General features: G+C 35.0%; 1 protein-coding gene across 2 annotated transcripts in view; it reads left to right on the top strand.

The window, feature by feature from the left end:
- NAALAD2 (N-acetylated alpha-linked acidic dipeptidase 2) overlaps positions 1-22390 on the top strand; it is a 48985-nt gene extending 26595 nt beyond the window's left edge. Inside the window, exons 12-19 of one of the 2 annotated variants that reach the window (XM_074335619.2) lie at positions 69-132; positions 1365-1432; positions 4711-4802; positions 6699-6789; positions 8643-8907; positions 11505-11586; positions 11797-11889; positions 21995-22390. In XM_074335619.2, the coding sequence (XP_074191720.2) occupies positions 69-132; positions 1365-1432; positions 4711-4802; positions 6699-6789; positions 8643-8907; positions 11505-11586; positions 11797-11889; positions 21995-22184 (945 nt within the window). In that variant the 3' untranslated portion in view covers positions 22185-22390. The remainder of the gene's footprint in view (positions 1-68; positions 133-1364; positions 1433-4710; positions 4803-6698; positions 6790-8642; positions 8908-11504; positions 11587-11796; positions 11890-21994) is intronic. The other variant, XM_088791519.1, reaches the window with a different exon arrangement.
- Positions 22391-24087: the final 1697 nt, after the last annotated feature.

Raw genomic sequence — 24087 nt, 5'->3', positions numbered from 1 at the left:
CTTATTTTATTTACAGTCTCACAATTGTAAATACTGTTAATTAAGTCACAATTTTGCTTCAACTATAGGAGAATGCAAAATCACTTCAGGAGAGAAGTATTGCTTACATCAACTCAGATTCATCGATAGAAGGTAAATTTTATTTCAGATTGATATGAAACAGTACCATCTTTTAAGTCTGTAAATTCCAACTTGTAAACTACCTAAGATTACTCCTTTCCTATGAGATACCTCAAAAGTTTCATTTTCCATCTTACCACAGAGAAAAATCATTATGATTCATAACTAAGTTATTGATCCTAATTTCATTAGTATATTTACCATTGGCTTATTTTGAATTACTCTTTAAATCTCTAGTATTAACCACATTCTTCCTGTGTAGACATTAAAAGAATTTGGCTAAACTATTTCATAAGAAATATTTTACAGAATACTTACAGAAATTTTACAGAAATACTTTCTGTATTGGAACAAATCTGAAGTAAGCACAATTTGCATACTTCCTTTTGAACCTGACACATGACATTTGTGTCTCTAGGCTTTCACTGTATTATGATTATGTCTAGATAAATGTCAGAACATACTTACTAGCTACTGACATGCTTTAGTCTAATGTTTTGTTATATACTATGTCACTGAATGAATGAATAAGGAATGAATGCTGTAGCCTTACCACCGCGTTTCCCGAAAATAAGAACTAGCCGGACAATCAGCTTTAATGGGTCTTTTGGAGCAAAAATTAATATAAGTCCCGGTCTTATTTTACTGTAATATAAGACCGGGTCTTTAATGTAATACAATATAATATAATACCAGGTATAATATAATATAATATAATATAATATAATATAATATAATATAATATAATACCAGGTATAATATAATACAATATAATATAAATGTAATATAATATAATATAATATAATATAATATAATATAATATAATATAATATAATACCAGGTATAACATAATATAATATAGTATAATACTGGGTAATACAATACCGGGTCTTATATTAATTTTTGCTCCAAAAGACGCATTAGAGCTGATTGTCTGGCTAGCTCTTATTTTCGGGGAAACAGGGCATTTCCTTTGCCAAACTCCCCTGAGACACTGCCTTAAGAATGACCATTGTGATTACTATGAGAGCTGCTGGCTTCGCAGCCAGTCCTTCTGTAGCATGTGTACTGCAGCTACTCTTGCTCCTGAAGAACTATTTCCACCCTATTTTTAATTCCCTGGGAATAATGGCTTCAATTTGAAGTCTATTATGTCTTATTTATAGTCAGAAAATAAAGTTAGAATTCAACATAGATTGGAATTCCATTTGAAGTATGAAAATACTCTGTGTTTTATTTTCCAGGAAATTATACTCTCAGAGTTGACTGTACACCCCTTCTTTACCAATTGGTGTATAAACTGACAAAAGAGGTATGTAAATAGATCTGTCGTAAGGTTTTCTGATAAATGGATAAGTGAATAAAACGTGTTTTCTTAATTAGTGGCACTTATTTTTAAACTGATGACCAACATAGCTGATTTGTATAAATAACAAGTCAGAACAAAATCTCTAATACACTATTTATTTATGTGACATTGCAGTGGAGATAGTATTGCTAGTTTCTGTGTTCTAATAGTTGTGATTAACATTCTTATTGTATACATTGTTGTAATGTACAGGGTGTATAATTTCATCTAGCAGAGGCATTTTGATACAACAGAAAGAACACTGAGCTGGAATGGAAAACCCTTGGCTTCAAGATTGCCTTGGCTACTTACTTATTCAATCAACAGATATTTATTGAGTGGTTGCTAGGTATCAGGCCCTATAAAATGAATTCCAGCAGCAACAATGATAAAATAACAAGGTCTCTGAATCCAAATACTTTGTTATCTAGAGAGGATACAGACCTATAAATGAAGAGTTATCGCTCACTGGAATATCAGATACTATATACAATGGAGAACAACGAGGTAATAGAGCACCTAAAATCCTGGGTTAGCTGGGGAAGTTGGAAAGCTCCAGAGCATGTTTAAAGAATAATGAATGCATGGGCTGAAAAATGGAGGGATATGAAAGTAAAGGAGAAGGCATTCTAAGCACAGGACGAAATTCCTCAAAAGAAGGGGAGGTATGAAAGAACATATTTGCTGACCTGGAGGTAGATCAGTATGACCTAAGCACAAAGTGTTGGTGGAAAGATGGTAAGAAATGGGGCATAACAAATAGGCCCAGGAGTTCAGAAATCTGGTGACAATGAAATTAACGAATTTTTAACAGAGTTGTACATTATCATATTTGTTCATTAGAAAGATCACTCTACCAGTGTAGTGAATAGGTTAAGCTGTAGCGAGTCTAAAAGCAAAATGGAAATAATTCCACGTGCTTACTTACCGGTCATATTATAAATATTAGTTATTGATACAAAGAGTACTCTGCAAACTCTAATGCCCTCTGAGTCTCTCAAAATCATATAATCTCTTTATTTACTATCTGTGTACTTTGTTTAAGTAGTTCCCTGCTATAAAATTTAATTATAGAAATGTTTCTGTCATGTAATATCACTTAGATGACAGTGTGAAGTAGGTATCACTTTTCTGTAGATGCTATTTCTCAGTCCCCCTTACTCTTGCCTTTCCCTTTTACCGTTAGGGTCTTCAGAAAACTAGTTCTCCCAAATGAGAGTCCTCATTATGCCCATGGCAACTCTCTCCCTATATTAGGTAGGTTATGTCTTTGATCTGCTCATTGTAAGGTCCCATAAAAACATCTAAAAGCAGGCAGTAAATAAAACCGTATTGGAAGAACCCATCTCAGAATAAGCATTTGTGCTTTGTATGGTCCTACAGAGCTGGCTCCTGCCTGTGAGGTCAGGGCTAATAAGAATTTCAGAGCCAGTCAGGGAGTTTAGGACTCTGCCTCTGTACGAAGGCACACGTTCGTTTATGGCCATACCAAAACCCAGTAGAAAAGGGACTTTTTTATTCTCCTGGAAACTGATTACTACAATTTTATCAACCTCTAAGGTGTGTTGGCACAAATTATGCTGGTGACATGAGGGTAGGGAGAAGGTGGTGGAGAGGGCTGAGTTTAGAGAGAAGGGCAGCTGCCTGACAGAAGTAAGAAATGGACACGGTATTGATATAATGGAGGAGGGACAGCTTTTATGACAATGCATATACCTGAGACAGAAAAGTCTGCTCTCGGGTGTGTAGGCCAAGAAGACACAGGTCTGGTTATTGCTAGACCAAGATGGCATGATTCCAGAAAATGAAGAGGATTTTGCAGGGAATTCAATCCAAACAAGATGTAGGCATTGGAGCTGGGTCTCAGCTACCGTGTTTCCCTGAAAATAAGACCTACTCCGAAAATAAGCCTCAGTTAAGATCGTCAGCCAGACAGATGCATTTAGTACATTATGACGATGTTCTAGAAGAAGATGACATGACTGTATTTGAATAAATGTAGATTGTTGTACATGAAAAAAATAAGACATGCCCTGAAAATACGCCCTAATGGAGCAAAAATTAATATAAGACCGGGTCTTATTTTCAGGGAAACACAGTATTATAAATTGGCAGGAGCCCAGTAGGGTAGTAGAACCCAGTCAGTTGGCTGGAAATGAGCAGAACGCTCCTGCAGCTGCCAACACGTTGGCAGGGAAGGGGGTGTCTGGGGGTGTCATGGCTGTTGTTAAGCTGAGGACCTCCTATGTGACGCTGAGGCAATAACCAACTCTGCATAAAGGCCAGAAAAGATATCAGAGGAGATGCTGTTTAGGATAAGATGGGTATGGTACGTTCCCTCCATTTCCACAGGTGGGAAAACTAGGGTTTAAAGATGAGAGGAAGTACACCAACGGTTATAATGCTTTCTGATCTGCATACATAGGGCCTGCCATGGGTCCATTTTCGAACAAAGCAGAGCTATAAATGAACAAACTTCAGCCACTGTGTGTGATAATATGGATCTGAAATAGACATGGTTAGATTCCACAGTCCACAAGTTTTCTACCACATGGTCCTGCTTTTCTTAGAGTGGAGAAAGAAAAGCAAAGTATAAGCTCGTAAGTATACTTTTCACGAGGGTAATAAAAAATGTTGCTGTATACCCAGAAGCTCTTAAAATTCACAAGTAGAAATCTGAGGTTAAGTAGAATTTTTTTAAACCCATCAAATTCCAACTTTGTTTAAATATAATCAGATTTTCTAAAATAACCTCGCCCCACCCACCTCACAAAATCAGGATTTATATGGACAATTTCAAGCTCAGCTTCATTAGCTAGATCTGCTGCTCTGAGGCCTCTTTGTAGGTCTCCCTGGACAAAAGCAATTTACTAAAATAAATATTATATCTGTTTTTCCCCCCAAATACTTCCCACTAAAAGAAATCTAAGCTGCCAAACATTAAAGTGATGACATTTATTAAAAATCTGAACCTCTATTTAAAAAGTTTACCAAAATAAGCAGGAAATTTTATCCTAGGTTTATGGCAAAATTACCAAGAGACAGGCGTCATAAATGAACAAGAATTTGAGCTGAATATTTTTCTTCCCATTTGCGAAAGCATATTTTGCAATAAGAATATATGCTACACAAATGTACATTACGTAGAGTTAGAAGTGGATGTTAACTATCACGTGGTTTTATGTTGGCATGAATTTAGTTGCTTCTGCCTCTAATTCTCAATATTTGATTTATTTTTTCAGATCTCCAGCCCTGATGATGGTTTTGAGAGTAAATCTCTTTATGAAAGCTGGTTGGAAAAGGACCCTTCATCGGAAAATAAAAATTTTCCTAGGTAAATTAATTGTATATTTTCTACCATAGGATAAATGATGAATTTCCCTTTGCCCCTTGGTTAGCCAGACATGCAATTCCTAGATACCTCATAAAGAATTGGAGTAGGAAAGATAATACTAAAGGATCGCTTCGTGCAGCCTTTGATGTGGCAGAACAGCCAAGTCTTCTAACCTGTAATAGAGCAGATAGATCTAGTTTTACAAAATTTTAGTCAGAATTATTTTGCCACATTATAAAGCATTATTTTGCATTCTTGCAAAAAAATTGCATTGTGATATGTATTAAATGCATTAATAGTTGATATAACTTCAAATGATAATGATGAAGTAAAAAATAAATGATGGATTATTTGCTTCTAAATTTATTAATGGGCATTATTGATGGCACTAAATTGTGTATTTACCTGTAATCAATTTGTATTTTATGTAAGTATTAACTTATTTTTTTCTTCTTCTCATTCACACAACAGTAGCTTTCCTGAATTTATTTTATATTTGCTTTCTACTGCAATACTGTTTCTAAAACCAGCAGATGATGGTAGCAGTTTATGGCTTCATTCCATATTCCAAATATGTCTGTGAAATTTGAAATGTGTTTCCATTATAAAAGTTTCACATGCTTATTAAAAAAAAGAAAAAAAAAGATTTAAAAAGCATCCACTGTCTCAGTCTCAAAAACACATCTAATAGCTTAGAAGTACATCATTCTATTCCTCATGCATATGTAATTTTATTTTCTACTTTACTGACTCACCATTATATTATGATTTTTTTCATGTCATTACGTTAGTCTATATTTATAATATATATGTATGTGTGAGGTCTGACAATTAAGTTCAAGAACTTGTTGCAATGATGTTGCTATCCTCTTTTGCTATCAGAGGGATTATTCATTATGAATTTGTACCAACTGGACAAACAGTGAACCAAGTTTACTATTATATTTGGAAGTGCAGAAAAGGCTGCATGAGAAAGTTAGACAAAAATGACCTGAACTTTTCGCCAACAGCTCATGGCTCTTGCATCACGACAATGCACCAGCTCACATGGCACTGTCTGTGAGGGAGTTTTAGCCAGTAAATAAATAACTGTATTGGAACACCCTCCCTACTCACCTGATCTGGCCCCCAATGACTTCTTTCTTTACCTGAAAATAAAGGAAGACATTTTGATGACATTCAGGACATCAAGGGTAATACGATGACAGCTCTGATGGCCATTTCAGAAAAAGAGTTCCAAAATTGCTTTGAAGGGTGGACTAGGTGCTGGCATCAGTGCATAGCTTCCCAAAGGGAGTGAGTACTTGGAAGGTGACCGTAATGATATTCAGCAATGAGGTGTGTAGCACTTTTTGTAGGACGAATTCATGAACTTAATTGTCTGACCTCATATGTATATAGTAGTTTCTTGATTACATGCAAAAAATATTTTGTAATTAGATTTATTTTAGAAATAAAATAAGGCACATTTAGATTCTTCATGATCTTAAATACAGACTTTTTCATGGCCATTTTCTTACTAGACTATAATTCTCTGTGGGCAGGGACCATATCTTATTTGTTGTTTCTCCTCTAAACAAATACCATAAATGCAGAAAATATAGAAGAGAACATAGTCACTAGGCTGCCGACTTTGGTGGCACTGCCAGTCTGGTTGTAGTAAATGCAGATATAGGTTTATCACCAATTTCCTCCAGTGTCTTGAGGGTGGTATACCTTTTCCTAACTCCTATAAATGTGCCATGAAATTCCTTGCTATTCTTGGTACAGGATTCATTGTCCCATCTATTTAACTTCACATTATTAATATTTATTTATGCATTTCTTTAATGGTCTCTCTCTCTCTCTCTCTCTCTCTCTCTCTCTCTCTCCTCTCTCGTTATATTCTGTACCTAGAATCAACAAACTGGGATCTGGAAGTGATTTTGAAGCTTATTTTCAGAGACTTGGAATTGCTTCAGGCAGAGCCCGTTACACTAAAAACAGGGTAAGCCATTTTATTATTTTGGATACACAGTACCTCAGCCACATTCTTTTTGGTAAGAATTCTGTCATATAGTTGTTTGGCACAGGGCTGTGAAGAATTTCAGGAGCAGAGACAGACTGCATGTCCTTCAGTAGATGGACCATTAGTAATTTGGGGTACTTAGTGAATTTTCACTGCCAGGGTTATTCAATGAAGTGGTAGCTGCCAGAGTAACGACAGGGACTTAGCTGCTTGTCAGCACCAAGTAGTTCTCATCCTTTTCCTGAGTCAGGTTTTGTTTGAAAATCCTATTCGCCTAGTTTTTTTGTAGGCTCTGATGTACTTTTCCTGAGGAAAATGTGCAGATAGAGAAGGTATTTTGGTTACAGGGAATGCTAAGCTAAGATTCCTTATTGTACTAGCCCCTCTTCACATTCCCACTACTGCCTGTCGTCTGAGTCCAGAGCTCTTGGGTAGGGAATCAAACAAGTTTCTCTTCATTTTTAACTCGATTCTGTTTTCTGTTCTGTACTGACTGGTTTACACAATTGACACTCAAACACATTGGTGATACGCAAGTGCCTGCAAATGCCAATGTACACCATGTTGGCTTGCCTATGTTATCAATTATGTCATAAACCAAATTGAACTAAGATTTGTACAGATTTGAATAATTTTCAAATCATAAGGGCAATATACAAGCATCTTGCTTGTATCAAATACACAGCCCTTGCAAATTTGACTATCCAGAATACAACTAATAACAAACAAGCGAAAGCATCTCCAAAATAATGTGAAGTAAATGCATAAGTCTGTATACTAATATTCATTACGTTTAATACATAAAAGATTCACCACTTTCAAGGCCTATTCACTTTTATACTCTATTATCACTCTGAACAAAGTTACGTAGCTTCTAAGACAATGCAGATTAAAAGCAGAATGCTAGACAGAAGGCGAGGCTGATACAGGATTCCTCTTAGTGATACTAAACGTAAGAATGATAGCCTTATAGCAATGTAAAAGTAGGTCTGCCTTTCCTAGCTTTAGTTTTTACTTGAGAAGTAAAAAAATACTTATATAGAATACCACCATGTGATCATTTATGTTTTTATAATCGTAGCACTGAATTGCGTAATACAGGTTATGAGTAAATGACATTAGGTTATGCACTGTTTGGGGAGGCAGGGAAAGTTTTTACATACATAATCCTTCAGCTATATAGATGCTTACTAGCTTCCTAGGACCTTTCATTCCCAATCAATTGATAGACAATTTTAAACTGTGCTGATGTGCAATTGGAATGTGAACGCCTTCATTTTAATGATCATAAATACAATAAGGAAAATTCTCAATAAACAGTATTTTGAATGAAGATTACATGAATTATAAAATGAATAATGGTAAAATTTTAGATCACTGAACACTGGTTGGTAGTACCGTGTTTTCCTAAAAATAAGACCTAGCCGGACAGTCAGCTCTACTGCATCTTTTAGAGCAAAAATCAATTTAAGACCTGGTATTATATTATGTTATGTTATATTATATTGTATTATATTATATTATATTATATTATATTATATTATATTATATTATATTATAATATATTATAAAGACTGGGTCTTATATGTAGTAAAATAAGACCAGGTCTTAATTTTTGCTCCAAAAATTCATTAGAGCTGATTGTCCGGCTAGGTCTTATTTTTGGGGAAACACAGTATTTTAGTTAATTTTTTGCTTCATTGTGATAAAACTCAAGGTGCCTTATGGTTGAATTTTTTCTGTAACCATTTTTATGATTATATAAAACATTGTAATTTGCGTATTTAATATTCATCTGTACTTGGTTTCTATCCCACACCTTTTTTTTTCAGAAAACAGATAAGTACAGCAGCTACCCGCTATACCACACAATTTACGAGACCTTTGAATTGGTAGAGAATTTTTATGACCCCACATTTAAAAAACAGCTTTCCGTGGCTCAACTACGAGGAGCACTAGTTTATGATCTTGCAGACTCTCCAATCATTCCTTTCAATATTCAAGACTATGCAAAAGCTTTGAAAAACTATGCAACAAGTATCTCCAATTTATCCAAGAAACATGACCAACAGTTGAGAGACCATGGAGTATCATTTGGTAAGAAATGACTGAGTAGGTGTTTTATAATCTTTCCTATCACCTATGCATACTATTTCATCTTAGAATGTATCATGTATCCCTGCCACACTTATTAGTTCTGACTTCTAGAAAAAAAACTTTGACATCTATTAAAGAATGTGATTTAATTTGATATTTGTAGGATGAATCCATTTTGCTAAGATAGTGCTACAAAAGGTAGGTTTTCCCTGTTGCTGCCTTTAAAAATACTTTTACTGTGTTGTAAGAACAATACTAGAAAAATGCAATATTACACAAAATTTGAAAAGAGAAAACTACCAATTTCACTACATATATGTGTGTGTGTATATATATGTATATATGTGTGTGTATATATATATATGTATATATTAGAATTATTATTACTGCATATATCTTTTAGTGTTTGTCTACATGGGGGATTTTTTACATAGCTTTTAGCATCTGTCCTTGTATATCTGGCCATTTTGTGGTTGCTGTTCTATACCATGTATCTTCTACAAAACAGGGAGGATATACAGTGTAGTGTGGTAGCATTGAACATTGGGTCTAGAAGCAGTTTCCTGATTCAAATCCTGGCTTTAATATTTAGTCACTGTGTGACCTTGGGAAAGTTACTTAACCCATCTATGTGTTAGTTTCCTTATGAGTGAAATGGTAGAAAGACTGTAACATGTTTCCAAGATTGCTGTAGAGATTCAGTTTGTTGACACATGGAAACAATGGTGACTAATACTTACTGCTCATAAATGTTACCTGTTATTACTGTTTTATTGTAACCATTGTCTTTATTATTCTGAGAGTATATATTCTTAGTACATACCAAAATTATTGAGTACTGTCTACTTTATACCAACCACTGTGTTATTTCCTGGGAGGTATAAGAGTGTTTAGCACTTTCATTGTCCTCAAAGAGCTTAATGTCTCATGTGGGGAAGAAGACAGAATGCACGGGACAAGTTATTACAGGGATACACAGAGAATACTATTGGAGCACAGAGGCCAGTAATCGTTTTGGAATATAATTACATAAGAACTAGTAATCTTCAGAAAGTTATGATGAGCAGCAGGTACAGTGTTTCCCTGACAATCAGCTCTAATGCGTCTTTTGGAGCAAAAATTAATATAAGACCCGGTATTATATTATATTATATTATATTATATTATATTATATTATATTATATTATATTATATTATACTATACTATACTATACTATACTAAACTATACTATACTATACTATACTATACTATACTATACTATACTATATTATATTATATTATATTGTATAAGACCTGGTCTTATATTAAAATAAGACCGGATCTTATATTAATTTTTGCTCCAAAAGACGCATTAAAGCTGATTGTCCAGGTAGGTCTTATTTTGGGGGAAACACGGCAGTATGATCTGGAAATAAAATAAGGCAAAGATAATTTAGACAATTGTGTTTACATCAATGTGATGGGAGAATCTCTGCAATTATGGGAAAAATGAAGAGAGATGAAACTGGAAGATAACAGGGCCTACAACAAGGTGGATAGTCATAGTTCGGGGGCTATCCAGCATACAGATCTCTCCTAAATACCCCAGTTTCCTTTTGGTGAATTACCTTTTATCAACTTATATAAGTCAGGGTCCAATTGCGAGAGAAGCCACGCAGTTACAGTGAAAGGATATATGTTTTCTTAAAAATATTTCTTCTACCTGAGGTGCCCTACTTCCTTCACAATTTTATGCCAGGTAAAAACAGTCACTGAAAAAAAAATGTTTGAATGAAAGAATGAAAGAATGATGAATGGATGGATGGAGAATCTACACTCCGTCTCCAGTTCTTTACCTCCCAGTACCCAAACCACTGCACTGTCTTATGTTCCTACTACTTCACTGAAGTCACTCTTACCTAAGTTTCATTCACCGGTGTCACAAAATCCCAGGGACGCATTTCAGTGCTTATCTGTCTTGATTTTTATGCTTCATTTGAAGTTTAAAATTCCTTCAGCACTCTTTGTCCTTAACGCCCATGATATGTTATTAGGTTATTTCATTGGTACGTGGTTTAGAACAATAGCAACAAAAATTAAAGTTTAAAGAATATCTAGCACTAAAAAGACCTCGTTTCTAATATTGAATGTACTTACACTGAATGTACTACAGTAGGTCCTCCAAAAATGTTGTTTCATTTAATGTAGTTTCATTACAACATAGATAAGGTGCCTTAGGAACATAACTCTGGTTTCTATAAATTAGCCTATGGTAAAACTGGTTTCATTATACACGGTTTCGCTTAAAGTCGCAGAACCTGTTGAAGGTGTTGAGGACTTACTGTACTCACTAACAGTATGAATTATTTATGTCCCAGACTCTTGAAAGTTATTTCCTTTAGAACCAATTTAGCCATTTTCTATTTTCTACATTACTTCTTTGTTACAATATTTTCTAACAATTTCCATGGTTCTGCAAGAAGGCTCAGGAGCAAAATGGTTTCAATACGTATTCAGTCATATCAACCTGGAATGGGGAGGGCAGGAAAGTGAACCTCTGAAATATGAAGCACTTGTGCTTACTCATTTCCCTCCTACTTTTCTATTTTTAAAAAAGATTCCTTGTTTTCTGCTGTGAAAAACTTCTCCGAGGCTGCCTTAGATTTTCATAGAAGACTTACAGAAGTTGATCTTAATAAGTAAGTTTCAAATGTAAAGCTCCCTACTGTTTTAAAAGCAATCCAGTTGCTAGAGTGAACTCTATACACTCATAAGCATTCAACTCTAAATCACTACTACTCAAATTATGGTCTGCAAACTGGCAGCATCAGACTTACCCTTCTTTAATGTTATTTTAAGATATGGTTCCATGGTAAGCGTTATAATGATCTGTTTTTTTGTTCTCAAAGTCCCATTGCAGTGAGAATCATGAATGACCAATTGATGCTCCTGGAGAGAGCATTCATCGATCCCCTTGGTTTACCAGGGAGGCAGTTCTACAGGTAAGGAAGCAACAGGTGTTCCACTAAAAGCCATGACATACCTCACTGTGACCCAAACTAGCATATCTGAAGTTGGCGTTAAACTATTGCCATCAGATAAGTAGAAGGTAAATTACTGTTTTCAATCCATGATTGGGAGTTCGCAAATGAGGAGAGCCAACTGTATGTGTCGATCTATGCCATTTTGTAGAAGGAACTTGAGCATTGTGGATTTTGGTACCTGCAGGGGGTTCCTGGAACCGTCCCCTGCAGATACTAAAGGTAATTAAGTTTTGCGGAGTCAAAGTTACACACGGATTTTTGAGTGTGTGGGGAGTGGTGTCTTGAACTCCCCACATTGTTCAAGAGTCAGCTGTATACAGTTTTAACTCTTCTCATCTGCTTCATAGTGTTCCATTTTATGGCTCACATGTGTAATACTTTTCTTTGCTCTAATTTTTAAAATTAGATTTGTTTTGTTTTTCCCTCACTTACTAGTATTATGAAAAGTGCTGCCACACAGATGTCCCTATATTTTACTTGAATGTTTTAATAGCTTTATAATCAGTATCTGGGATTTCAGAGTCAAAGGATAAACATATTTTAAATGTAAGTAACAGCCAAACTGTCTTCCAAAAAGACTGCAATCTATTTTAAAAAATATATTTAGCACTGTTAACTGAATAGTAAGACTATATTCTGAAGCCAGGGGAGAGGCAGGTTCAAGATTGTGACTTAGGGAGATCCTGAACTCAACTCTTCCCACGGACACATTGAATCTATAGCGACATGTGGAACACTTTACTCTGAAAACTAGTCAAGCAGCTCCACATGGGGTGGAGGGGTGGTGGAATAAGAAAAACGCTACATTGAAGCGGGTAGGAGAGGCTGAGAGCCAATCTCACCATAAACCCCAGCCCCCGTGTAATGACCCACAATCAGGAGGGAACTCACAACTCACAAACCAGGAGCTTCTCTTTGAGAAGCAAAGAGTTCATACCCTAAATCAAGCACCAACTATTAAGAATGACCTGCACCTGAGAGATGAGCCCTCAAAACACTTGGCTTTGAAAACCAATGGGGCTCACATCCACAAGATCCAAAGGACTGTAGCAAATGAACAACTCGTGCGGACTCACTCACCACAAGCCCCAGCACAGAAGAAGCCCTTTGAAAAGCATCCAGATTTTCTGTGAGAGAGATTCATTTGCTAATCTTAAACACCCCAGAGAGGGTGGAACCTGCTGGGATACTCTCTGGGACAGAGGCTGGTAGGTACCATTTTCACCTCTCCCTTTGCCTTGCTGAAGCTGGCAGGTGCCATCTTTTTTTTCTTCTAACGGCAGATGCCATTTTCATGCTCTCCTTCTGCTGAGCACCAGTATCTCCTAGAAGGGAGCTTTAATCTGCATCTGGTGCCCTGGATTTTACAGCTGCTGCCCAGGGGAACACCCCTTGATGGTTTGGCTCTGGAGTCCACAGGGGTTTGTGTTCCTGGGTCCCACAGGACTGTAACAATCAGAGCCACAGTTCTTGGCCTACCATCACCCCCCCCCCCCCCTCCAATCTTTCTGAGAAAGCCTGTTTGCTTGTCCAAGAGCTTTGGCCTGAGATGCGAGTTTCTGGTCTGACACACTTCTTGAAGGCTAGAGAGTTGCTCTCAAGGACTGGAGGCCAGTGGAAGCAATCTTTGTGCTTTCCTTCTGCCTCACACTGGCTTGATCTATCTCCCAGAAAGAAGGTTATACCCTTGTCTGGTACCCCAATTTTTGCAGCTGCCACTAGGGGACACCTCTACCTTGCCTGGCTCTGGTAGTCAGTGAGGCTTATGCTTGCAGTTCCCATAGGACTGTAACCCACAGATTAAAAGTTCTTAAACAGCCACCACCATCACTGCACAAGGGACAATAGACCCAGGAGCTCAGTCTTCCAGTGAGAGAGGCCGATAAGCTTATCATCATATTTACAGCCTGAGGGGAAGGTTTCTAATTAAACATACATCTGAGGGTTACCTATAAGTACTATCAGACATGTCGGAGGGCTGACAACTGTCTTTGTGCTCCTCCTGTGCTGTGTTGCAGAGTACTAGTATCTCTTAGAAAGCAGCCCTTACACTTGTCTGGTGCCCCAGTTTTTGAAGCTGCCCCCATCCCCCAATTAAAGACAAGGAGAGAATCTTAAAATCAGCAAGACAGAAACAACTTGTTACATACAAGGGAACCCCCTTAAGACCATTGGCAGATTTTTCAGCAGAAACTTTGTAGTCCAGAAGGTAGTAGCACAATATATTCAAAATTCTAGGAAGGGAAAAACAAAAACAGTAAAACAAAAAACCCTTCCAACCAAGATACTCTCTACCTAGCAAGGTTAGCATTCAGAATTGAAGGAGAAATAGTGTTCCAGACAAGCAAAAACTAAAGAAGTTCACCACCCAACTAGCCTTAGAAGAAATAGTAAAGGGAGTTCTTTAAGCTGAAAAGAAAAGGGGCTAAGTGGTAACAAGAAAATATGTGAAAGTATAAATCACATTGGCAAAGGCAAATATGTAGTAAAGGTAGTAAATTAATCACTTACAAAGCTACAATGAATGCAGGTTAAAAGACAAAAGTAGTAAAAATAACGACAATAATTAAAGGATACACAAGACATAAAGTGGTAAAATGTGACATCAAAAAATAAAACCTGTCGGGGGGTGGGAGAGTAAACGCATTCAAATTTAAGTTGTTTTCAACTTAAAATAGACTTTCGTATGTGTAAATTGTCATGGAAGCTTCATGGTAATAACAAAGCTAAAACCTGTAGTAGATACACAAATGATAAGAAATCTAAGCATACCACTAAATAAAGTCATCAAACCATAATAGAAAAGAGCAGGAGAACAAGAAAGGAACAGAGAGGAACTACAAAGCAGGCAGCAAACAATTGACACTATGGCAAGAAGTACATACCAATAATTACATTAAATGGACAAAATTCTCCAATCAAAAGACAAAGTGGTGAAGGGATAAAAAAAAATACAAGACCCATGTATATACTGCCAACAAGAGACTCACTTCCAATGGAAGGACACACACACTGAAAGAGAGGGGATGGAAAAAGACATACCATGCAAGTGGAAACCAGAAAAAAATGGAGTGGTTGTACTCATATCAGACAAAAATAAACTTCAAGTAAATAATAAGACACAAAGAAGGGCATTATATAATAATTAAGGAGTCAATATATCAAGAAAATATAACCATAAATCTATATGCCCTCAACATAGAAGCACCTAAATGTATAAAGCAAGTAAAGGGAGAAATAGCAGCATTACAATAATATTAGGGGACTTCAAGACCACACTTACATAAATGGATAGATCATCTAGACAGAAAATCAGTAAGAAAACATCGGCCTAAAGGTGGACTTTAAAAGATATATACAGAACATTCCATCCAAAGCAACAGAAAACATACTTTTCTCAAGTACAAATAAAACATTCTCACAGACAGATCATCTATTAAGCTACAACACAAGTTTAACATATTTAAGAAGATTGAAATCATATCAAGCAAATTTCCCAACCACAATCATATGAAACTAGAAATCAATGACAAAAAACCTATAAATTCACAAATATGTGGATTAAAAAACATGTTATTTCACTTGTTTAACTTACCATAATACCCTCTAGATCCTTCCATATTGTCACAAATGACAAGATTTCATTCTATTTTATTGATGCATAATATTCCATTGTGTGTGTATACCACTTTATCCATTTATCTATCGATGGACATATAGGTTGCTTCCATATCTTGTCTATTGTAAATACCATGTTTTCCCCCCAAATAAGACCTAGCTGGACAATCAGCTCTAATGCATCTTTTGGAGCAAAAATTAATATAAGAACCAGTTAAATTAATATAAGATCCTTATATATTATATAAGACCTTATATAAGACCAGTTCTTATATTATTTTATGTAAAACTCGGTCTTATATTACAGTAAAAGAAGACTGGGTCTTATATTAATTTTCTGCTCCAAAAGACACATTAGAGCTGATTGTCCGGCTAAGTCTTATTTTCAGGGAAACACAGTTAATACTGCAAGAAAATTGGGGTGCATATATCTTTTCAAATTAGTGTTTTTGTTTTTTTTTGGATAAATACTCAGAAGTGGAATTGCTAAGTAGTATGGTACATCTACCTTTAGTTTTTTGAGGAAACTTCATAGTGTTCCCATAGGGACTGCACAAGTTTTCAGTCCCACCAACAATGCACAAGACCTCTTTTCTCCATATCCTTGCCAACACATCATTTGTTGACTTTTTGGTAATAGCCATTCTGACTGGTCTGAGGTGGTATCTCACTGTGTTTTGATTTGCATTTCCCTGATGATTAGTGATGTGTTGAGCATCTTTTCCTATGTCTGTTGGCTATTTGTATGTCTTCTTTGGAGAAATGTCTTTATTATACTGAGTGAAATAAGTAGGCAGAAAAAGGTAAATACTGTGTGGTTTTACTTATATGTGGAATCTAAAATAAAAAACCAAAAACAGAATTATAGAAATAGAGACCAAAGGAATGATAACCAGAAGAGTGGGGGAATGTATTAAAAGCGGATGGGGAATATAGTCAATAATGTGATACGTTTGCATGGTGACAGATGATTGCTAGAATTAGTGGAGTGATCATATCGTAAGGTATAAAAATGTCAAATGACTGTATTGTACATCTGAAACTAACATAACCAATATAAGATTGTATACCAACTATATTTAAATAAAAAAATATTAAAAAAATATGTACCACAACGGAAAATATTTAAAAAAAATAAAATAAAAACACATTACTGAACAACTAATGGGTCAATGAAGAAATCAAAAGACAAATCAAAAAATACGTGGGACAAATAAAAATGGAAATACAACATGCCAGAATTTATGGGATGCAGCAAAAGTAACTCTAAGAGGGAAGTTCATAGCACTAAATACCAATCTCAAGAAAGAAGAAAAATCTCAAAGAACCTAACATTACACCACAAGGAACTAAACATAATAATAAAGCCCAAAGTGAGTAGAAGGAAGGAAATAACAAACATCAGAGCAGAAATAGAGACTAAAAAGACAACAGAGAAGATCAATGAAACTAAGTCTGGTTCACTTAAACAAAATAAAAAATACACAAACCTTTAGTTAGACTCGAAGAAAAAGAAGGAGGGCTCAAATAAAATCAGAAATGAAAGAGAGGACATTACAAATGATACCACAGAAACACAAAGGATCACATGAGACTACTATGAACGAGTAATACCAATCTTAAATTCTTCCAAAAAGTAGCAGATGAGGAAACATTCCAAACTCATTTTATGAGTCCAGCATTACCTTGGTACCAAAACCAGACAAAGACCCCACAAGAAAAAGTAACAAACAAACAAAAACTCATAGACATAGACAATAGTTTAGTGGTTACCCAAGGGCAAGGGGGACGGGAGGTAGTAGATATTTCCTAATGATACTTTGATAGGGGGGTTAATATCTAAAATATATAAAGAACTCATACAACAAAGACCTGATTTAGAAATGGCAAAGGATTTATATAGACATTTTTCCTAAGAAGAGATAAAGATGGCCAACAGACACATGAAAAGATGTTCAACATTACTAATTATTAGGGCAGTGAAAATCAAAACCACAATAAGATGTTATCTCTCACATAATAGAATGGTTATTATCCAAAAGATAAGAAATAACAAGTGTTAGACAGGATGTAGAAAAAAGGGAACCTTCAAATACTGTTGGAATTGTACGTTGGTGAAGCCATGGAACAGATTATGGTTTCTCAAAAAATTAAGAATACCATAGATCTACCATATGACCCAGGAATTCCACTTTCAGGTATTTATCTGAAGCAAACAAAAACACTAATTCGAGAAGACATATGTACCCCTATATGAATTTCAGCATTATTTATAATAGTCAAGATATGGAAACAACCTGTGACTATCATTGGATGAATGGATAAAGAAAATATGATATATAGCTATGTGTATAGAGTTAAAAATATAGATATATAGATATAGATACACACAATGGAATATTGTTCAGCCACAAAAGAGACAGAAATCTTGCTATTTGCAACAACATGGATGGATACTGAGGGCCTTATGCTAAATAAAATGTCAGACAGAAAGACAGTACCATAAGATCTCACTTATATGTGGAATTCAAAACAAACAAAAAACCACTTTCATAGATACAGCGACTGGTGGTTGCCAGAGGCATCGGGTGGGGTGAGGGGTGTGCCAAATGGGTGAAAGTAGTCCCAAGTTACAAACTCCCAGTTTTAAAATGTCATGGGGATGTAATGTACAGTATGGTGACTAGTTAATAATACTGAAATACTTTTCATATTTGAAAGTTGCTAAGAGAGTAAATCTTAAAAATCCTGATCACAAGGAAAAAAGAATTTGTAACTACATACGGTGACAGATGTTAACTACACTTATTTTGGTGATCATTTGGTAATATATACAAATATTGAATCATTATGTTATATACCTAAAACTAACAATGTTATATTTCAATTATATCTCAATAATAAAAAATATAATTAAGAAAAGTTCATATTGCTATGCTTTAGTTTGCAGTGATGTGGAAATAATTTTTCCCTTCCTGATTGTGAGGATTATTTTATTAAATACATATGAGTCATATTTATTACATACTCCCACTTTTGCCAATAACTCCTTAGAGAAATGTAGCTATAATACTAATCCCAGCTACCCAGAATTTTTCATTCCTTTAAATAGTAACTAATTTCAATTTTTTTCTCGTCTGGCAACATAAATCAGGTTAAAAACAAACTGGTATATTATTTAAGAATGTGAGATAAAAGATTTTCAGTATATGTACTGGATCGATGCCATTTTCAAGGCCTGTTATTTCATGAACTTCAAAAAAAGAGAGATTACCAGATTTATAGTGCAATAAAATTTTTATCACTTAGAATTGATAAATATTGGATTAAAAAAATCAGTAACCCAATGTGTACACATACATTTATTATATAGCTGTATGTATATATGTATTTATCATAAAATCATAATGTTCAGATTAGTAATGAATGAATCAGTAAAAATTGTACATATTTTAAAATAAAATGTTTTTACTGTGGAATATATTTAAAACATTCATCATAAAATTCAGAAGTATAAATCTGTATTGTGGAGTGAAAAGCATTTTTGAAATTAATTTCTGCAAACTTAACTGAGTTGTCGATAATACACAATACATCACAACAATCCAAATAAGTGATATTTCCTTAACTATCCTTCATTGAATGCATTTTATACATTATAATACTCCTCTGGTCATTTTTTCTCTAAGAAAATTTCCATAAATTGCTCTGTGTGGTAGGCAAACTAATGGTGTCTCCCAAAGATGACCATTTGATAATAGCCAAACCTCTAAATATGTTAGATAACATGACAAAGAGGAATTAAGGTAGCAGATAGAATTCAGGTTGCTAATCATGTGACTTTATGACAGAAATTTTCCTGGATTATCAGGGTAGGCTCAATCACGTAATGACAAGTGTCCTTAAAAGTAAAAGAGAGGCAGAAGAGCAAGTTAGAGTTATGCCACATGAAGAGGTCTCACTCTGACCTGCTGTTGCTGTTTATGCAGATGGAAAAATAAGGGAGGCCGAAGCTAGAAAACAAGGAAACGGATTCTCCCCTAAAACCTCCACAAAAGATTATGGCCCTGCTGATACATGGATTTTAGCCCAGTGAGAACCATGTCAGACTTCTAACTTACAGAACTGTAAGATAATAAACTGTGTTGTTTTAAGCCTTTAAATCTGTGGTAAATTGTTACAAGAACAATAGAAAACAAACACTCTATAATGTAGAGTATTAAATAAAACTTACTTTTCTTATAAACATCAAATGAAATAAGGTATGCTGAAGACTGCAAAAGCTGCATTTGATTATGAATATATGAGAACATTTTCATAATGTACTGAGGAAAAAGTTGAGGGAAAAAAGGAGGATTATAGGTAGTCTAAATGTAGACTGTAGTCTAGTCTGCTATGGTTCTTGAGACCTCTTGAAAATTCAGAAATGTTCATCGTGGAGGGAGATGTATTTTTATGATATACTTGAGAACTAGCCCAGAGTTTGAACTATTACAGGACCAGGATAGTTTTGGGGGTCTACTCTTCATGGAAGGGTATTTGATTTGGTTAAACATTGTCCATTGTCATATTATCTCTTTTAGCTAGCTACTTATTTTTTTTAAAGCATAATGGGTATATATTAGTTTCAGGTATAAAATACAGTGATTCAATATTTATATTATTTATGAAGTGATCACCACAATGAGTCTAGTATCCACCTGTCACTGTACATAGTTATTACAATATTATCAATGCTATTCCCCTTTACCATTTCCCCCCATCCCCCTCACCCTATTCCCTTTTGTCCACCATCAGTTTGATCTCTGTTTCTGAGTCTATTTGTGTCTTATTTATTTATTGAATTTATTTATATTCCACATAGAAGTGAAACCATACAGTGTCTTTCTCTGTCTGACTTATTTCATTTAGCACAGTACCCTCTAGGCCTATCCATGTTGTTGCAAATGGCAAGATTAGCTGCTTCTACCTGAGAGAATTATGGAAAGGATTTAGCCTCAGAATAATAGCTAATATTTACTGAGCATTTATTAAATGTCAAGTTATACTGAGTGGTTTCCATCATCATTTGATTCTCACAACAGTCCTTTGAGAACAGGACCATTATTACCCCTCTTTTAAAGATGAAGAAACAAGCACAGGGACGTTAAGTAACTATCATAAGGTAAATGTGGTAGTGCTCTAATTTTAAGACACAGGCATTCTGATGCCCAAACCCACTTAGTGACTACGCAGAGCCTGTATTATTTCAGTGCTTTTACACACATGGGACAAGTTGAGAAGTTAGGTAATCTGCCAAAGACCAAAAGGTATTGGATGCCAGGTCAGTGATTCAAACAAGGTTTGTTTGAGTCCTATATCAATAATTTTTTACTACACTCTCCCTTTACAATTCTCCAGAAGATGGCAAGTATACTAAAGAATACCTATGACCTATATCTTTAATATCTCAACTCACATGTAGGTCACAATATCAATGCTTATAAACAGTGTAGCGCATTTACTTGTTTTGTTAGAAAGATCCATTTGAGGCCATATTAACATTTAAAAGCCAAAGTGATAAATCCTGATGTACTTTGGGAAATCTAAGTGATTAGCATTATAAATTTCTCTTTAATCATCAATACTGACTTATATAGTATTATCTGTATTGTTTCAGATAATATTATCTTATATATCTTGAAAAAGCTGTGAGATTTGAGTGTTGGACCTAATTCCTGATAATGTGGTTAATAAAACATGCCGCCTTCTGGAACGCAGAATTCGACACTTAATGAGGACAGAAGTAGCTTGATCTCTTGAGCTACTTAGAAGATGACGTTGGGAATCTATTGCACAACCTTCCTTCTAGATCAGAAATGTACTGTCTTTGTGGGCAACCCATATATAACCGATTTTCCTTTTTGGAAGGGGCTTCATTATCCTTGCCATTCATGACATTTTGGGAACATAAGCCTCTTTAATTACTGCTTTTTAATGTCTGAAGAGTACTGTCATTCTTGTTAAATCTTTAAAAAGGCGACACAAAGATAAATTATTTTTTCCAATCGCCTCTCTCTCTAAATATGTGAGCCATAAAGCATATATTTTATCACTGTAGATATCCACAGTTAGACAACTAATGCACACAACTTACAAGAAGCTCTAGCTTGATTCTAACTATATGGGTTGGCAAGATGATATGATTCAATTCATGAGACACATCTTAACAAATGTGTATTGTAAGCACCTGTCTTTGCTAAAAATTATACTGTTACATAAGTATCTCAAATTGATTATATATGTCTTCATTTTGGAGTTACAAAAGTGAATGCCGGGAGGAGACAAAGAATACTTAATATAATGAGGTCTAACAAAAGGGAATGAAACAAAAGAAAAAAGCATATAAACTATAATATATGTATACTCATTAGCTCAACCTGCATTCTTTGTTTCTTTCTAATAGACACATCATCTTTGCTCCAAGTAGGCACAACAAATATGCTGGAGAATCATTTCCTGGGATCTACGATGCTATGTTTGATATTGAAAATAAAGCAGACCCACATTCAGCCTGGAGAGAAGTAAAGAAACACATTTCTATTGCAGCCTTTACAATTCAAGCAGCAGCAGGGACTCTGAAAGAAGTTATATAGTAAGGTCTCAGCCAAGAGGCTAGCCACTAAAAGTGTTACTGAAAGTCTGAGGATGAAATCCATCTTTGTTTTTGTTCTTGCTTTTCATGTCATATCTGATTTTAGACTTCCACCTTGTTCATCTGCCAAGATGTTCTTTGTGGCCCTTTAAAAATTTGTAACTTCATCACTAAAGTGTTAAACTAATAAAACAAAACAAAACTCCAGTCACGTTGCAAAGAGACAAAGTAACTGAAAATTCCCTAAAATAAACTATGGCAAGGAACTTGAACTCTCAGACATTGCTGGTAGAAATGCAAAATGGTATAGCCATTTGGAAAACAGTTTGGCAGTTTGTTATAAATTTAAACATTTACTTACTTTATGATTCCAAAATTGCACTTCTAGGTATTTACAAAAGAGAAGCAAAACATGATGACACAAAGATTCTTTTATGCATGCTCCTACCATCTTAAAGTGGATTAATTCAATTGATGAATGGGTACATTGTGGTATATCCACAATGGAATACTATTCAGCAATAAAAATGAAATAACTGCCAATACTATTCACAGATATTGTTGAGTAAAGAAGCCAGACACAAAGGATACCTAGACTATGATTCTATTTATATGATTTCTATGATGTTGGAAATCAGTTAGATCAGTGATTGCCAGGGGCAAGTAAGGGGCAGACAGGCGATGAGCTGCAAAGAGGCATAAAGGAAACTTACGTGGGATAATGGGAGTTTTCTGTATCTTGATGTGGATGATGGTTACACAACTATATACGTTTGTCAAACCTCATCAAACTGTGTCTTGGATTGTGTGAAAATTTGATTACCTCCCCTCCAAAAAAAGAAAAAAAAAAAAGTCTGGCAGGTAAAATGGTACAGGGCACTTTTTTTGTGTGAAATCGCTGTGGAGTGCAAATCATAAGGAAAAAGTGAATATACATACTTTTAATAAGTTCACCTTTACTGAATAATGTATAAGTCTGATAGGTGAAGCAGATAGTTGCCGCAAACCTTTATATACTGACTCCTCTAAACCAAATTACGTATAAAACTATTGTGGAATCTGTCAACTTTTATGCAGAGCCCAATGACTCACAATTATGGATAAACTATGACAAAACCTTCAACAAGTTTGGATGTTCAGTCACTTAGCCAAAAAGAGTTAAGAATAAAAAAATTGCAGTATACACATGAAGCTGAATAATAATGTCAATTCTAATTTAATATGTATATATATATATATATATATATATATATATATATATATATATATATATATGGTCACAGGATGTGGAGTACAACATAGGGAATAGATTCAGTGGAACCATAACAGCTATATACGATGTCAGAGGGGTAGTAGATTGGGGGAGGAGGGTTATCACTTTGTGAGGGGTATAAATGTCTATTACATTGTTTTGTACACCTGAAACTAACAAAAAATTTTTTAAAAATGAAAAGAACCCTTATAGGCAGGCACACTAACTATAATAAGAAGTGACAGCTCAAAGTTTGATGCAAGGAGAAACTACTCCTGCTACCCTTGCTTGCTGACCAACAAAACAATAAAACAGTGGGAATTCTTAGTTTAGGGACAAACATGTGCTATATGTCTCAATATTACCAGAGGGTATCTCACTGATGGCCCACAATAAAATAAGTGGGAAGCATAGCAATGACCCTAAGTCATCAGGGTAAGTTTTAAATATGACCTATTCATTCTGCTTAAAAAGTCAATAGAGTATTCTGTTTTAAAAAGTAAAGTATGTTATTGATAAAGTATAAATACATTTATAAAGCATATAAAATTATATTTTTGTAAAAAACAATTGTGTTAGCAAATCTATGGATTTAACTTCAATACCATACTATATATTTCCTTAGAAAACACTTTATTTTAGGGTACACTGA

Source organism: Rhinolophus sinicus, chromosome 14 (assembly GCF_057876585.1).
Source record: "Rhinolophus sinicus isolate RSI-liver-muscle chromosome 14, RSI-T2T, whole genome shotgun sequence".
Taxonomy (NCBI): Eukaryota; Metazoa; Chordata; class Mammalia; order Chiroptera; family Rhinolophidae; genus Rhinolophus; species Rhinolophus sinicus.
The sequence above is the reverse complement of the archived record's forward strand: the minus strand, read 5'-3'. Positions and strand labels throughout refer to the sequence as shown.